This window comes from Aulonocara sp. 'chitande type north' Nkhata Bay, linkage group LG19, assembly GCF_057382095.1.
Source record: "Aulonocara sp. 'chitande type north' Nkhata Bay isolate Kocher_YH1m ecotype deep benthic linkage group LG19, A_spYH_male_GT1.1, whole genome shotgun sequence".
Classification (NCBI taxonomy): Eukaryota; Metazoa; Chordata; class Actinopteri; order Cichliformes; family Cichlidae; genus Aulonocara; species Aulonocara sp. 'chitande type north' Nkhata Bay.
In genome coordinates, this window is record NC_141362.1 from 29,921,306 (window position 1) to 29,936,361 (window position 15,056).

Genomic DNA, 15,056 nt, shown 5'->3' on the forward strand with positions numbered 1-15,056 from the left:
TGTTAAATTATTAGCCACACACTACACAACTTATAATGATGATGGCCTTTCGAGCCAGCCTAGCCCCGATGTTTGGCAAAATCACAGAGCAAATGTGTTTAACTCTGACTATAAAGTGAGAATTCATTTTCACACAACTGATTGCTTTTGTTAGATTTTCTCCCTTTAGCATCAACTAAGCTCAGTGCCAAATTACTGGATTTGTCTGGCCACCCATCCTGAAAAAATCTAGAGCATGGGGCGAAGCTTTCAGGATTCTTAAGGTTTCTGTCTCGGTGCAAAACTGCTCACACATGCAATCCATTTTAGGGATGGAGATGTCAATAGTTACGACTTCCCTGAAGCATGACCAGCGACTGTGTGTGAGGCTTACATCTTGCCCAGGCTCTGGTAATTTAAGGACGCCAGCTTGTTTTAATTACTGTGAATAAGTGGCAGCATGTGGTCAGGTTTATGGGTCTTCTTCAAAGAGCAGGCTTGGTTTAGGCAGACCAATCTGTGGAACTGCAGGGCTGTAAATCCAAAACTGAGCAACTACCCACACTAACAATGCCCTGGGCACATTCAGACAGCCTAACAGGGTTGCAGGGGGAGTGAGGGTTCAATAAGCCTGCTTTAGTAATAATCCACATTATTTCAGCAAACGTGAGGCCACCTAAAATGAAAAATACAGTTAGATTAAAATTAGAGTTTTTCCTTAATCTAAATGGAAGTGTCTTTTAAGGATTTAGGCTGACATTTAGGGGATTTAAACTTCTAAGTGTTGAAATAGCGAGAAAAAAAACCCCAATTACAAAATAGCTTCTGAAACAGTTTGACAGCAGAAACCGCTCTGAGTACTGAAGTCAAGATAACAGACCAAAGAAGACAGAAAGGAATATAAAATGGACTCAAATTTGAGTAGACTGGAATTGTGCTTGATGAAAAAATATCAAATAAAAATGTCAGTATATATTCTTCACAGGGTCAGTGCCAGGTTGGGGTGAAGGAGAGGGGGACTCTTGACTTCTCAGTGAACTCATTTTTATTCTCACACAACACCCAGCTCCCCTACTTATGATCAGAGCCCCGAGGCAAGTAGGCTGGGATATACGGGGCTGACTGTGCTCAGGGGCCATCAGACGTCTGCAGCAGCCTTGGCCAAATGTTTCCACTCAGACACACACTTCCCAAGAGCAACAAGGTACAGAGCTGACAGGCTTTTGAGTGATTTGTCAGAAGGCTTTTACTTTCTGCCAAATCACTGCTGGCTAAAGAATAACTTGAGAATTTTTTAAAGGATACAGTTTCCTACATTTTATATGCCTCCATTGTGTGTGGCGCATTTGATGTGGTTCTTCCATACAGTGACCTTTACAAGATGTGGAAATGTGTCAAAACCTCACACATGGGTCATTCGCAGAATTTGATTATAAACACGGTGACCAGCTGCTCTTTGCCAGTCAGCTAAACCAACTCCTCGTGTGTTTGATCAAAACAGAATTAACAAGGGGGAGACAAGATGTTACTGCACAGCAGGGTCCAGTTTGGCTCTCCATCCACACAGCAACAGCATATTACTCAACAGGACTTCACACTGAGCCAAGGGTTCTCCTGATAGTAATTAATCGCTGTAGTCCTCCACGTTCTCTTTTTACCCCGCTCCATAATATTCAACATTTTGACAGTTGTATCGTGTAGCTGCTATTAATGTAGCTGCATTGAATCAGCAAGTCCATTTATGTCAATGTCTCTCATTTCACTCTTAGTTTTTCTTTTGCTCCAAACACATAAGCAAAGTGCAAACATGGAGATAAACGAGAGGAAAACTGAGCCAAATTACAAATTCATAATTTGTTTGGGAGGTAACAATAATGTCCTTGTAGAAAAAAAGAACACTGAGTTGGCTGCTGTGAGAACACACTTTGATCTGACATTAAGCATCTTGCTTCCTATTTAATTTATGATCTGCTCAGGTACTCTCATCTCCAGGCTAATTAGACCTTTGCTGAAAATGATTTCAGTGCAGAGTCGGCTAAGTTACCTGTCAACAAAAGGGGGGAAATAATAGCGGACTGTAATCTTCAGGGAACAGTATAATGGACTTTTCCTTAATTTATAAGGATTTCATGAGAAAGAAGATGTTGAATATTATCAGGATTGCTACTTATAAATAGATGTTTCTATAAAGTCAATCTAGATTCACTGGAGCCACTTTATTGGTTACACCCCCTTCTGTCTTCAGATCTGCCTTCTGATCCTTTGTGCTACAAATTCTGTGCTTTGGTGATGTTACAATAATATCAATGCTTTCATTAGACGAGGACAATACAGTCTGTTGTGTGATTTTTTATTTTGTGGAAAAAAATCATTAGCAATGTGAATGTAAAAGTATATGGATCTATACTAGTAAATGGACTGGTTCTTATATAGTGCTTTTATACTCTGAATACGTCTGAGTAATATGAAAGCCCATTTCCGCCACTAAAATTAAAATATTTTTTTAAAAATCCGTAACTCAAAATTGAACGAGGTTATCAACCCGAAATTTTGAGAAAAGTAACTCGAAATTTCGAGTTGGCTCTGCCAATCATTAATCTATGTGACTGGCATTGTTTTCTTGTTATCCGGAAGGATATGGCTCAGAGGAATGTGCAACAAATTAGCGCTTTCGAGAGTACGTTTGCTGATAGTAACGCCATGTGATTCAGCTAATAACACAAGTCATTTGTGAAGCCAAGCTGAAAATACTCAGCAATTTGTGCCCTAATGACTGGCTGTAATACCGGTAGTTTAGCTGTAGCATTTGTACCTGAGGGCTTCAGCTTCCGGGTAACAAGGAAATGACGTCATTCACATAGATTACTGCTCGGCAGCGCTGATTTGAAATTTCGAGTTACTTTTCTCAAAATTTCGAGTTACGGATACTTTTTTTTTTGTGGCGGAAACGGGCTTCCATAGAGTAACAACTTGCTCATTCACTAAAGCACTTTTTTCTACACGCATTCATTTTAAAAGAGAAGATGCTGAATAAACAAACATAAAACAAAAGGGCAAGTGTGCCATGTCTAGTTTTGTAATCCTGTGGCAAAGGTTTCTCCTGGTTAGTTGCTGTTTTAAGCTACCACTGTAGTAAAGGTATTTATTTGGAATTTTGTGAAAATAATTGTAGAATAAATAGTATTAAACACATGAAAGGGTGAAAAAAGTCAACTCCGAATCATCGGTAGGAAGGAACATTTTATTCACAAGTACTGTAAAAGTAAAACACAAGCTGCCATATTGTACATTTATACACAGGGTCTGAAAATCCTATACAAAAAGAAAGGTATTAGAAAATATGGGTTTTGATATGAAATATGACCTTACATATAATAATTTCTTGGAAAAAAGGTCTTGGTTTGGTAATAGTTCTTTAATTCATGAGCATAACCCCACATTAGTGAACACACAGAAATTATTGTAAAAAATTAGAATGGTAAAAAATGGAGTAGAAATCATTCTTAAAAGTGATTAAAAATCTCATGCAGCATCTTCAGAGAGGGCCTGAGATAGTCCATCTTTGTAAAACAAAGAAAACAAAGTCGTATTTGTCATAGATATAGAAGTCAAACACAGCAAGATACGTCAAAGCCAGTCTGTTTTTCTCAACAATCATTTTCACCAATCATCTTTTTTGTCTCCGTGTCAGCTGTTTGATTCATAAGCACATTCTGGCAGCCATGAAGAGCTGATGCCATGATTGATTTTGCTAAATAATGCCGCAATCTTTTGCTTTTCACTGTATCGTTTCATGGAGAAATTCTGGAGTCTTCGTTTGAGACATTAGATCAACGTCAATAATTAGTAGATTAGTAGAGTAGGGACAAAAGAGAACAAACTAGGTGGTTGCCCTTACTCGGTAATGAGGTTCTTATTGTAGTTGCAGTAAATGTATTGGAATGCATAGAGCTGAGGCTTGGTAGCACTTAAAAAAGAAGTAGTGTCTAACAGACTGGCTGACTTGTGCTCATCAGTGCTCCTTTTTATTTTACAGTATATAAAAAGCCCCCAGTCAAAGCCCATTTAGAGAAATAGTGGGCTCACTGATGGGCACCGGTAGAAGTGTAACCAGTCATCATATGATCATTGTAGGTGAGTGGAGGGAAGGTTACGTTGCATGACCACATACTGAGGCACCAGAAAGAATGGCTGAATCAAGAACAATCACTTATCGTCCATCACAGTGCCCCTCTGATTGATATGTTTTGGCTTAAACTTTTATTTTAGTGAGATAAACACGGGCAAGCACAGTTTGAATAAACTCTCCTTCCCACAACAAAACTGCTGCTCTACCTAAGTGCATCCACTGAGACCCATTTTGAACAAGGCAACTGGAGGAGAAAAAAAAAACATTCACTCTACCCTGCAAGCAGCTTTCACAGGACAGCTGGCAGGAGATGAGTGATGACAGCAAATACAGTCCTTGATGAAATAACATAGTCCAGTTTGAAAATTTAGAAAACTACAGAACCAGAGAGTTAACATAAGGCGCAGGAGGCTGAATGATCATGGATAAAATGCTGACTGAGGTTTGAAACGAGAGAAAAGGCAGTCTGGGAGAGCAATAACATTAGCTTATTGCTTTTTTCTTTTTACTTTATTTTTCCCCATAAAAAGGACATTTGTACACATCACATATTCATTTAATACACTATACAATGGAATATAAAATATTTTTCTTAAAAGCAATATGTTCAGGGAGTAGGTACGCTTAAGATACCTGCGCCATAGGAAAAATAACGACTCGAAACAAAACAATAAAAAAGGCACTTCCAGGTGTTGTTCATTGACTCTTGAGTAGGTGATGGCCACTGCTTTGCCATAGAGGCAACAGCGTTTGTGCTCATGTGTCATTCCTCTGCCGTGTCCTGGTAATGAGGCACTGTAGCTAGGTGGTCAAGATTTCCTCTGTTTACATGTTAAGATCCACTCTCATCTCACTTCCGTCTTTTGCTCTTCTTCCCAGGGACTTCTACACACTGACTGCTACATTTCATCGTTCTTTTTCTTCTCACTTCCATTTCCTTTCCTTTCCCGCTCCTACTTACTTTTGTCCTCAGACTTCGACTTCACGTAGCCCCTCCTGAGTGCCAGGTGTTGACATGCTGATGTCAAAGCACGTCACCATCATGACACGGGCCTTGCACAGGTTGACGCAGAACTCCAGCTCCTCTGTGGCCTGTGTCAAGGCCTCCAGATACTCTGGAGATTCTTTATCCAAATTCTGGTCCACCTCAACTGTTGGAATGAGGAAAGCAGGATTTAGTTACATTGTCTGCTACCAAAGTTTATTTGTCATCTTACTCTCAAAGGAAGTGACTTACACTCTCCTATCCACTTGCTGGGGTCCATCATCAGTCGGGCCTTCGTGTCTTCCAGCTCCTCCAATAACACTTGATGCTTTGCCCTCACTTCCTTCACTTGCTGTTGCCTTCTCTCAAGCATCTTCAGCTTACTGTTAAAATACAGCAGGCCCTGAGGGGAAAAAGACAGATTATACTGATTTAAGTAACTATCAAAAATGCAGTTAAAAAGTTCAAACGGTTGCATTACATAAAAAAGGGAAGCTATCAGTAAACTTCATTGATAAACGTGAAATAAAGTCAAACAGATAATATACTGCTTGTATGTCACATTTGGCTCGCTGGTAATACAGTCTGTGCTGCTTTTAATTAAACATCAGTTTCTCTGAAAAACGAGCTCACCTTGTCAACGTCTTGGAATGGTTGCTGAACACGGGATTGGAAAAAAACCAATAAAACAAGTTAGTGTGTTGGACAAGACAGAGTGTTATATATTAAAACATATTCTGTTTGCAATGGATTTTAACTGGAATTTTGTAATAGGTGCAAAAAACAGTAAAAGAACTAAATTGACATTGATGATGAGGAGAAAAGTAAATCAGACTACCTCCTGTCATTGATTTCATATGTATAAGTTTAAAAATATCCCCCTCCAGCTGCACTTCATGGAAACAGTTAATGACCCAGGAGGAGTCAGCAATGCAGACAGTGATGACTGCTGTCATTGAGCTGATTTGGGTCGGTGTCAGGTGTCCTCGCAATCATCGCACATTCTCTGACCAATCTTTTCACCGCAGTCTTCTTTTTCATTTTTACACCCCACCGTATCACCATCACATTCAGCAGTGAGGCGAGTAATCAGTCATACTCAGACCAATTAACCCTCATTGGTAATTGCCTACTGAACTCTTGACATTCCCAAGGAGTGCTGCCAAAATACCAAGCACTGGGAATCTGGAGACGCAGATATTTTAACTCCAGGATTTGCCACAGAGCTGGCTGAAGGTCAGACGTCTGGGACATATTATTGCTGTCCTGTTCTTTAAAAAGAAGCTGGGGAGAAGGGAGCTAAGAAATTCCCACACTGCAAGTCAGTGTGATTGTATCTTAATGTATGGCATTGATGTTGCAGATGCAAAATGCTGCTAAGGCTTAGCAAGTGGGATTTACACGGCATCAACCCAGACTTCACTTTACCCAAAACAGGGTTCAGAAAGATGAACCACTAAACCAGCAAAACAAGCCAGCTGTGACCTGTGTCTGCTCACCTCTGCGGTTTCCTCCTGACGGCGCCTTTGGAGCCGTTCCACATCGTCGATCTCATACACCTTGATCTCAAAGGGTTCCTTCAGTGGTCCAGACATAGGAGGCAAGTCCACCCACTGACCTGCTGTGCTCACCTTCTTCCCCAGAGATGCTGTGTCTGGCAGGGGTGCTGGGATTAGCCGTCTTCTTTGGAAGCCTAAAGCACCAGGCAGACAGGCACCAATTAGATTGCTAACATACAACAGCAGCATTTGCTAGGATCTGTAGAAAAAAATATATAAATCCCACTCTGAGATATAAAGTGATGCAAGGCTTTACAGTGGTTGGTTGAGCTGTGGCGACTGCATACTTATAAGAGTTTCATGAGATATGTGGATTCAAAAGGTTGGTTTATCCTACATGAATTGAAACAGTTATACACGAGACAATGGCCTACATAAAAATCCCCATGTTCAACTCTTATTTGATCAATACACACATCAAAGATGCCTTGTCTGAAACATTCATTAACGTTTTTCGCATTTACTCTACGTATGAATTATGCATGCTGCTGATTCAGAAGGAAACAAAATCCGATGAAATGCTCATTTGTGGTTGTAATAACAATGGATCCACAAATTTATGGTTGATTTCCTCTGAGGCAGCACATATTTATTACTCGGGTGTGTGCCACGAAATGTATATCACAATATTTGTGAATATTACCCATTTCTAGATTACTTGTAAAACCCCGAAATCCCAAATTAGTTTCTCACCGTTTGCTCTCTTCTTGGGATACTTGGAGCTCTTTGCTCTCCCTGAAGATGAGAAGCCGCTCTCGCTCATAGAGTCGTGGGCAGAGGAAGCGCTGCCTGTGGCTTCACTGTCACGGATCATGCTTTCATATCCGCTGCTGCCACCGCTGTGGTAGAACAGAGCTGTGCGTCCCATCGCCGGAGGTAGCTCCCCGCTCAACACGCTGCTGTTGTCACTGCCGTGGCCACTGCTGTAGCGCTGAGGTCGCCTGGGTGCTGTGATTTTACTGTATGGAGAAGGCAGCATGGCTACTGGGGATTTGTCATCACTCACATTCACCCCGCTGTCATTCCCACTGTCTGAGTCTGCTGAAGCTTTCACGTGTTTTCCTGATATGTTGCCTGTTGCCAGTTCACTCACACGGCTATTTGCAGCTCTAATGGCCTGCTTTGTGCCCATGATAGTGCCTCTTCCAGGCTTGCTGGTGACTGCAGCGGTGGTCCGAGGAGCCGATGTCCGTCCAGAAGGAGGGAGGTTGGCATTAGTGTTTCTGGTAGATGGGGCGGCCAAAGACTTTGTGGAGGAGCTTAAGCCCTTGGAGCTGTTGGCTGATAGTGAACGTGCCTTAGAACCATTAACAGCTCCCAATGACCTAGGATTTACAGAAGCTTTTACCTGTCCAGGTTTGCTGACATTTCCTCCACTTGGGGAGGATGGACAGGAAGCAATAGGAGCGCTGGATGAATTGGGAATACCGAATCGCGAAATGGACTTGCTTGATTTGCTACTACTGCTGCCAAGACTTGCCCCGCTGTTCTCTCTACTAAGCGCAGCTCTGGAACCTGATAAGGACAGACTTTCACACCTTTCCAGTGATATCTGACTGCCATAGTGCTGCCCAGCCTCTCCTCTAGGCCCTTTGGCCTTCAAACTGGAGGTAACTTTGGCCGTGTTGAGGCTGGAGGTTTTGAAACTGTCTACTCTGTGGCATACCTCAAGCTCATCTTCTGATACAGCCGCCCTCGCTCCATAGGTCCTTCCTGCCTCCCCATATGCTGTCTTTAAGGCACTTTGGGGCAGCAGTGTCTTCGTTTTATGGTCAAGACTGGATTTTCTCACTGGAGGAGGAGGAGGCATGGTGCAGTCGGGTTTAGCGGAATTGCTCGCTTTCTGTGAGTTGGCCTTGTTTTTCCCCAGAGAGGAAAATTTAAGGCTTGTGGCAGATGCAACAATATCTTGGCTTCCCTTGTAGTCCGTGGTGGAATGAATGACGGGCACTGTTCCCAGGGTGGTGGCACCTCGTCTCAGCTGAGGCATTTTGCTGGGTGGATTCCTGCTGGCTGATTTCTCACAGCCATCAACCACCCTTTGGGCTGAGGTAGACCCCTGCACATTGGGAGAGCGAGGTACACTGTTGGTGTTGCTGGACGTTTTGCTGGAAGGGATGCCACTGGGGGGATTTCTGAGAAATTTGCTGGTATTGCTGGAGTCAGAAAATTGAGGTTCAGAGTGGTTGTCAATGCACTTCCAAGGATCTTCCTGTTTAACCTCTTGCCTTAGTGGCTCTCTACTGCTGCTGCTGCTGCTACTGCTGCTGCTATGAGAGATAGATGAGGTAGGTTTAATCTTCCTGGGAAGACTGGAGTGGACTATAGTTGGGCCCTGTGGGGAGGAGCTAAGCGAGTGAGCTTTAGTTATTTTAGATGTAAATTTTAGGGAGCCTTTTGCTGATTCTGGTGATGGGGGGCACTTTGTCAGTGACAGCTTGCTTGAGGCGGCGCTATCACTGTCTAGTTCAGAAAAACTAAATCCGCTGTCATTTAGGGAGTTCTTGGCATTTCTAGGCGAGGAGACACAATTAAACATATCCAGGGAGTCAAAGTAAACGGTGGCCTCTGGGCCCATGTGTTTGGCCTGTGGAAGGAAGACGTCTGTGGAATGAGCCCCTTCGCTTTCCAAGGTGCAGACACTAACCTCACTCAGCCAAGAACTGATAGATGAACCTCTGCTGTCTATACACGCCATTCCTCCCTCCTGAGGGGCTGTGACCACTGAAATGTTCACCTCTGACCCTCCAGCGGCTGATGTGTAGGCATCGAATTCATCATTGATGCTACTGATGATGCTGACAGGTCGAGAACCAGAGGCCAGGGCCTGAAGAGAGCAGTCACTGTTAAAGCTAATAATGCTCGATGGCCGGCCTTGATCTACTATACTGCCTATAGATAGCTCCTCCACCACAGTGAACACCAGCTCATCCTCTCCGTTCAGCTCCACAGGCTGCTGCAGGGTGACGGTCGCTCTAAGGATGTCCCGGTCCAGACATCTTTCCCTCAACGTCGAGCGTACCTGGCACACCTCCACCGGAGCTCTAAGTAAAGGCGAAGTGCACGGATCCCTTCTTTTCGCAGCTTGGTGGCTCATTCCAACAGGTGGCATTCTGGTGCTTGATCTTTCCTCATTGTCAGTATTTTCTCTCTGCTGTGAAGGAGGCGGGGCTGGCTTTGGCAAGGATTTCTTGCTGGAGTAAATCTTCTCTCTCACCACAGGTTCAGTAGGTGGGGCAGCGGCAGGTGCCAGTTTGTTTGCACTAACCTTGTTTTCTGAAACCAAGGCCTTCTCACCATCAGCCCTGGTCCTGCAAACATTTTGAACACTCTCTGATGGTACCCTTTCCACAGGCATGCATTGCCTCTTGGCACTGTCAACTTTAGATTTGGCACTGGGACTGCAAGATGGCTGCGGGGGGACCGATTTAGGAGATTGTTTGGGTGAGATACCCTCTTGGTTGTAAGAAATATTTGCTACAGTCTTTGGTGAAACAGAGCTTTGGCTCTCTTTAGATTTGTCCATCTTGGGGCTAGCCTGGGATCGTTTTCCCTCTCCAACGAAAGCAGTAGGTTCTTCACTGCCGTCTATGCACTCAAGCCTCTCTTGCAGTTCAGCAAATGTGTTGCATTTAAAGAAATGGTCTCTGTCCAGAGGGCCCTCTTTTGCAGACTTCTTCTTGTTCAGAGAAGGGATAATTGGAACAAAGGCAGGTGGGCCTTCATTGTCACTAAGCTCCCTGTCTGAGATTGCAGTTCCCCCAGGGCCCACATAAATAACAGTATCACAAGACTGCTCACTACTAGAGGAGTATTCTGGGTCACTGAGCAAACAGGGCAGGTCTGGGTCCAGGGCTACTGTTCGAGGGTGAAAAGGCCTGAGGTGGGGGGGCCTCCGGATCCTCCCTTCCTCACACGAGCTTTCACCTCCAGATGAACTAGATGCATACTGCAAAACCAAGTTAGAACAGAGTAGAGATCTGTAAATGATCTCACAAAATGATAAAAGGAAAATTAACATAATAGACTTTGCAATTTACAAAATCACTTTAATTCTTATAATTTAGAGCAGATTCATATCTTACTAGTTTGCAGCAAAATCCATTTCAGAGCATATTTTAATTCCTATAATATTACCGGTCAATATTTATCTAGAGGTTAAAAGTGCACATCAATAGCCCCACAGAAACTAATGTCAATAATGCAAATTGTTGTCTGCGGCCTGCATCATAATTATAATGGGGACTAAATAAATACATGCTGTCATTTCACCTAATTATCTGGAGCATATATTTCCCTAATCTAAGGGAATACATCACACACTTCCTTAGGCGGTGGTATTGATTACATGATTATGTGCTGAGGAGCTGAGAGAAACTAGCTCTGACTTACTGCACTAATAATATTTCATTTGTGGGAGCATTAACACATTCATTTGCGAAATAGCTCCAAAATTACACGAGGAAGACAAATTTAAGGACTTTAATAATGCTGTGATTTATGATGAAGGTAATTAAAGTTACGCATGCACATTAGGAATGTAATTGCTACAATAGCAACACTTAATGATGAAATAATGTTTAATAATAACGATTACTCTTCATTTATCATTTATAAACAATGAGCAACATTAAATGGAGCTTTATTAAGATTTATAAGGATTATAATAAGTTCTTAAATTATACAAATGCATCGTTAGTGGTGTCACTGGAATTTCATATTGCTTGTTCATCGGTTTATCAGTGTGTTACTGCACATGTTTACATGCCGTACCTTAGATTTCTTCTTTCTCATTCGGTGGATCCGGGATGCCAGCTGGATAGTGGTGAGCGAGTCAGCATAGTTGGCTGGGGAATCTGAGATGTGGGCAATCATAGTTGTTCTGCAGTTGATGTTGCCAAGGGACTCCCTCAGCAGCATTGTCAGTTTGCTGTCTCTACAGGGAGCATTTACATTGTTATTAGCAAACAGCCCAGTAATATTTTACTGGGGCAGGCACGTTAAATCCTCCGAGCTGAAAAACACTCCCAAATGACAAGTCATTAATCTTTTCATACTTGAGTAACTACAATATAATCTTGTGCAACCCCAGTGAAAGCTGTTGTGCAGCTAACTAAACAAACTGAACAGTCGCACAGAAAAACCTGCAAGGTTGACAACACATGCGGTGACTTGCCTGAAACAATTAACATATAGATACAGTTTCTTGGAAGCTAAAACGCAGCCGACTCTAAAACCTCATGTTGGTGTTCTCACCTGTAGGGTACATGCTTCGCTCCATTTGTTAAAGCCATTATGACGTTTCCCAGTGCATTCAGGGAAAGACACAAGCCTCCTCCTCCATCTCTGCTTTTACTCAGGACCTTTTCGCAGCTCCCCAAGTCAATAAGGTGCAGCCTGCTTCGTCCACCCGACACTGCCAACGGCAGAAGAAGAACCAGGTGAGCAAAACAGACACTCCCTATGTGGAGTAAGTTGCCTGTACAAAGTGCCCTGATGACAGGAGTGGCATAGCTGTGTTTGAGCTGTCTGGATTATTTATGAGTAAGACTGCAGCCAGACTGCTAAACCTCCACCAGATGTGTAACTCATGGCAACAAGGAGTCTCCTTTGGTGAGACACGTAAAACGAGAGAATCTACTGACAATTAGAAACACAGTCCCCCATCGAATAATTTAAAAATGCAGACAGGGCGAATGCCAGCGTCTGTCCTTGTAAATCACAGAGCTACACATTATCCTGTTGGTGATTGATGTTGTTCATAAACCAGCAGGCTTTACTTACTCTTAACCACAATGTATTACAAGCATGCAAATACATTTCTGTTTTGCAGAGACCAGAATGAATTCATCAAACGCAAAAAAGAGCCTGCGATTTTCCATTAAAAGCTAAAGTGCGATCAAATCCACTTAGCCATCTAAAGAGCTTATGTTTTTAAAAAAAACCCAACAACAATTAGTGATAACTAAATGGAGGCGCCTTTTAATCTAGATTATCTTGTATTTTAGTACTTTTTAGAGCAAGTGTGGACTTCATTCACTAATCTGGCTGCTTGCGCATGGTTCACTCTATAATTTTCTACTATAAATTTGAAGGGACAACTTTCTGGTCCTATGCTGCAGGGCAGTAGTAATGCAATAATACTAACTTCCCCCTTTTCCAGTCTTCTCCATGCGGTACTGGTAAATGTGCAGTGTGAACAGCATGTGGGAGTTCCGTCGCTCGTCCTCATCAACATTCGGTCTGCTGGTGCTCCGGGCAGCAATGGCTGCATCCAAGAAGAAGGCGGCTTTCTCAGCAGTTGGGGCACGAAGCTCACTCTGGTTTTGAAGCTGAAGGGCGGAAAAGGAAAACCAGAGAATAAGGTCAGGGTATCCGAAAAAGGACTGATGTTTAAAAGAAAGAGAGACAGAGAGAAACGAGAAAGAGAAGGTAACCAGTTAATTGGACTCTGCCACACATTTCTTGCCCATTAGATTGGGTCTCAGGGGCTATTAAAACAGCAGATATGCACACAGTGGGAGGAGGATTAGGAGAGGTAATAGTGGAGCAGGAGGCAGGGGCTCTTCACCTCAACATGATGTGATGATGGCAGTGGTGGGATACAGAAGGAAAGGAAGGAGGAGGCAGAAGAGAGAAGGCACACATAGCTGCTGAAGGAAAGCGCAAGAGGGAGATTCATAGTACTGCACACCCTTTGAAGTTAGAGTCCATGCATATCCCCCAAAAACAACATCTGACAGCAACACCTGTGAGAGCCTTCAAACATACAGTCACAACCCCCCTCTGCTATTCCCACTCCCACCACACACACACACACCCAGTAATACTTCTATGGCATTATAGAGGGCTGACACTAATACATCAGTAATAGATTCTGACGGATGCTGACAGAAGAGTCAATACAAAGGTAAGAAGAAAGCCATCAATACCACAGAAGGGTTGGGTAGAAAATATAAAGCAAGGGTTTTAAGAGCAGGTAGGGTAGGAAGTCACGGGAGATAAAAACACACACACATATATATACACACATTGCACTCGAAGAACTTTAAACATCTTTGAGGGGAAAAAAAGAGCTAGAGCCTAGACAGTAAAAGATCAATACTCAGTCAGACTAATATTTTATAACCCACAGAGAGAATGAAAGGATCAGTGAACAAAGAAAAAGTGGAGAGATGGAACACTTCTCACCTGAGTGCCACAGATGGGATCCTCTCTCAGGTGGATTCCCGGGGATTGGCCTTCCTGCAGGCTGCCGGACGACACCTCAGACAGCAAGTCCTTTAGCTCCTCATCTTTTCCAAAGATTTCCACTGCAGACACGCGGACTGAGAAGCGCGTGCCCGTCTTCTCCTTGCGCTCGTTGATGAGCTTGAAGAGCCAAGAAATGGCACAGGGCACAATGCCTAGGCTTTGAGTGGAGCTGTCTTTGCCAATCATGGTGTATGTCTTGCCTGAGGATGTAAGAAAGGAGGGGGGGGGGATAAAAATATTGCCTTGTGTGTGGAAGCCGGCTGCACTCACTATATGTTCAAAATAAAATTGCTTCTTTTATCAACCTGTCTGAAATAGGCCTGAAGTTCACAAAGAAATAGGCACTGGCATTGGATATTTTCTGAAGGGTTATTCTGCTAAACAAATGGTGCTGAAAAAAAATTAATAATGGCAGATGTGAAGGATTTGAGGTAATATTTGGAAAGGCAAAAATAAAATAATAATAACTTTTTTCTTTTAAATCAAATGCTAATCCAGGGACCTGTTCCAGACACAGTCATTCTGCACAGAATTACAGAAACTGGAAACAGCTGCATGAGAAAAGCAGGCCCTTCAGCCTAAGAACACTGGCCAGGCCAATTACTAAGATTTTAATTACAGACTGAGCCCTGAAGCCTGAATGCAGCACTTTACCCCTCACCCCCACACCAGACTCACTATCCATTCCTTTTCCTTCAATCACCCATTCCTTGACTCACCCCAGTGCACCGCTAAGCCAATTGTGGACATCAAGTGTAGCTAACAAAGAGCAATGAGAGTTTTCTTTGGCTAACAAAGGCACTTCTCTAATCTGTTGCCAGTGGAGAAGCTTACCGAGCTTTACTTGGCCAAAGCAGAAGATGCAGCCGTCTGCACCATTCACCACAGATTGGATGACCTCAGCTACTGTCCCTGAGCACACCTCAGCCTGTGGAAAAACACAAAGAGACAGGCCCTTCACAGTCAGTTTGCAATTCGAGGAACACTGTAAAACAGGCACAGTGAGCATTTGGCATTGCTTACACCAATTCATGTTATTAGTTTCAGTATTTTTCATCACTCAAGTGCGTGTGTGTTTGTTTGTTAATGTCTGTTTCCGTGTCTTGCATGTCGAGGCAATCTGTTTCAGCAGAGGTCCTCTGGGGCAAGG

The 15,056-nt window shown here is 43.1% G+C and overlaps 1 protein-coding gene across 3 annotated transcripts in view; it reads right to left on the bottom strand.

Annotated features, from left to right (window-relative positions):
• Window positions 1-3,206: 3,206 nt before the first annotated feature.
• The window catches only part of kif26ab (kinesin family member 26Ab), a 67,873-nt gene continuing 56,023 nt past the window's right edge, over window positions 3,207-15,056 (bottom strand). For all 3 annotated transcript variants that reach the window (XM_086274910.1, XM_086274908.1, XM_086274909.1), the window contains 10 exons: window positions 14,741-14,834; window positions 13,844-14,106; window positions 12,801-12,984; window positions 11,909-12,068; window positions 11,426-11,588; window positions 7,346-10,601; window positions 6,593-6,786; window positions 5,727-5,750; window positions 5,346-5,496; window positions 3,207-5,259 (listed from right to left, as the gene is read on the bottom strand). In XM_086274910.1, the coding sequence (XP_086131036.1) occupies window positions 5,078-5,259; window positions 5,346-5,496; window positions 5,727-5,750; window positions 6,593-6,786; window positions 7,346-10,601; window positions 11,426-11,588; window positions 11,909-12,068; window positions 12,801-12,984; window positions 13,844-14,106; window positions 14,741-14,834 (4,671 nt within the window). In that variant the 3' untranslated portion in view covers window positions 3,207-5,077. The remainder of the gene's footprint in view (window positions 5,260-5,345; window positions 5,497-5,726; window positions 5,751-6,592; window positions 6,787-7,345; window positions 10,602-11,425; window positions 11,589-11,908; window positions 12,069-12,800; window positions 12,985-13,843; window positions 14,107-14,740; window positions 14,835-15,056) is intronic.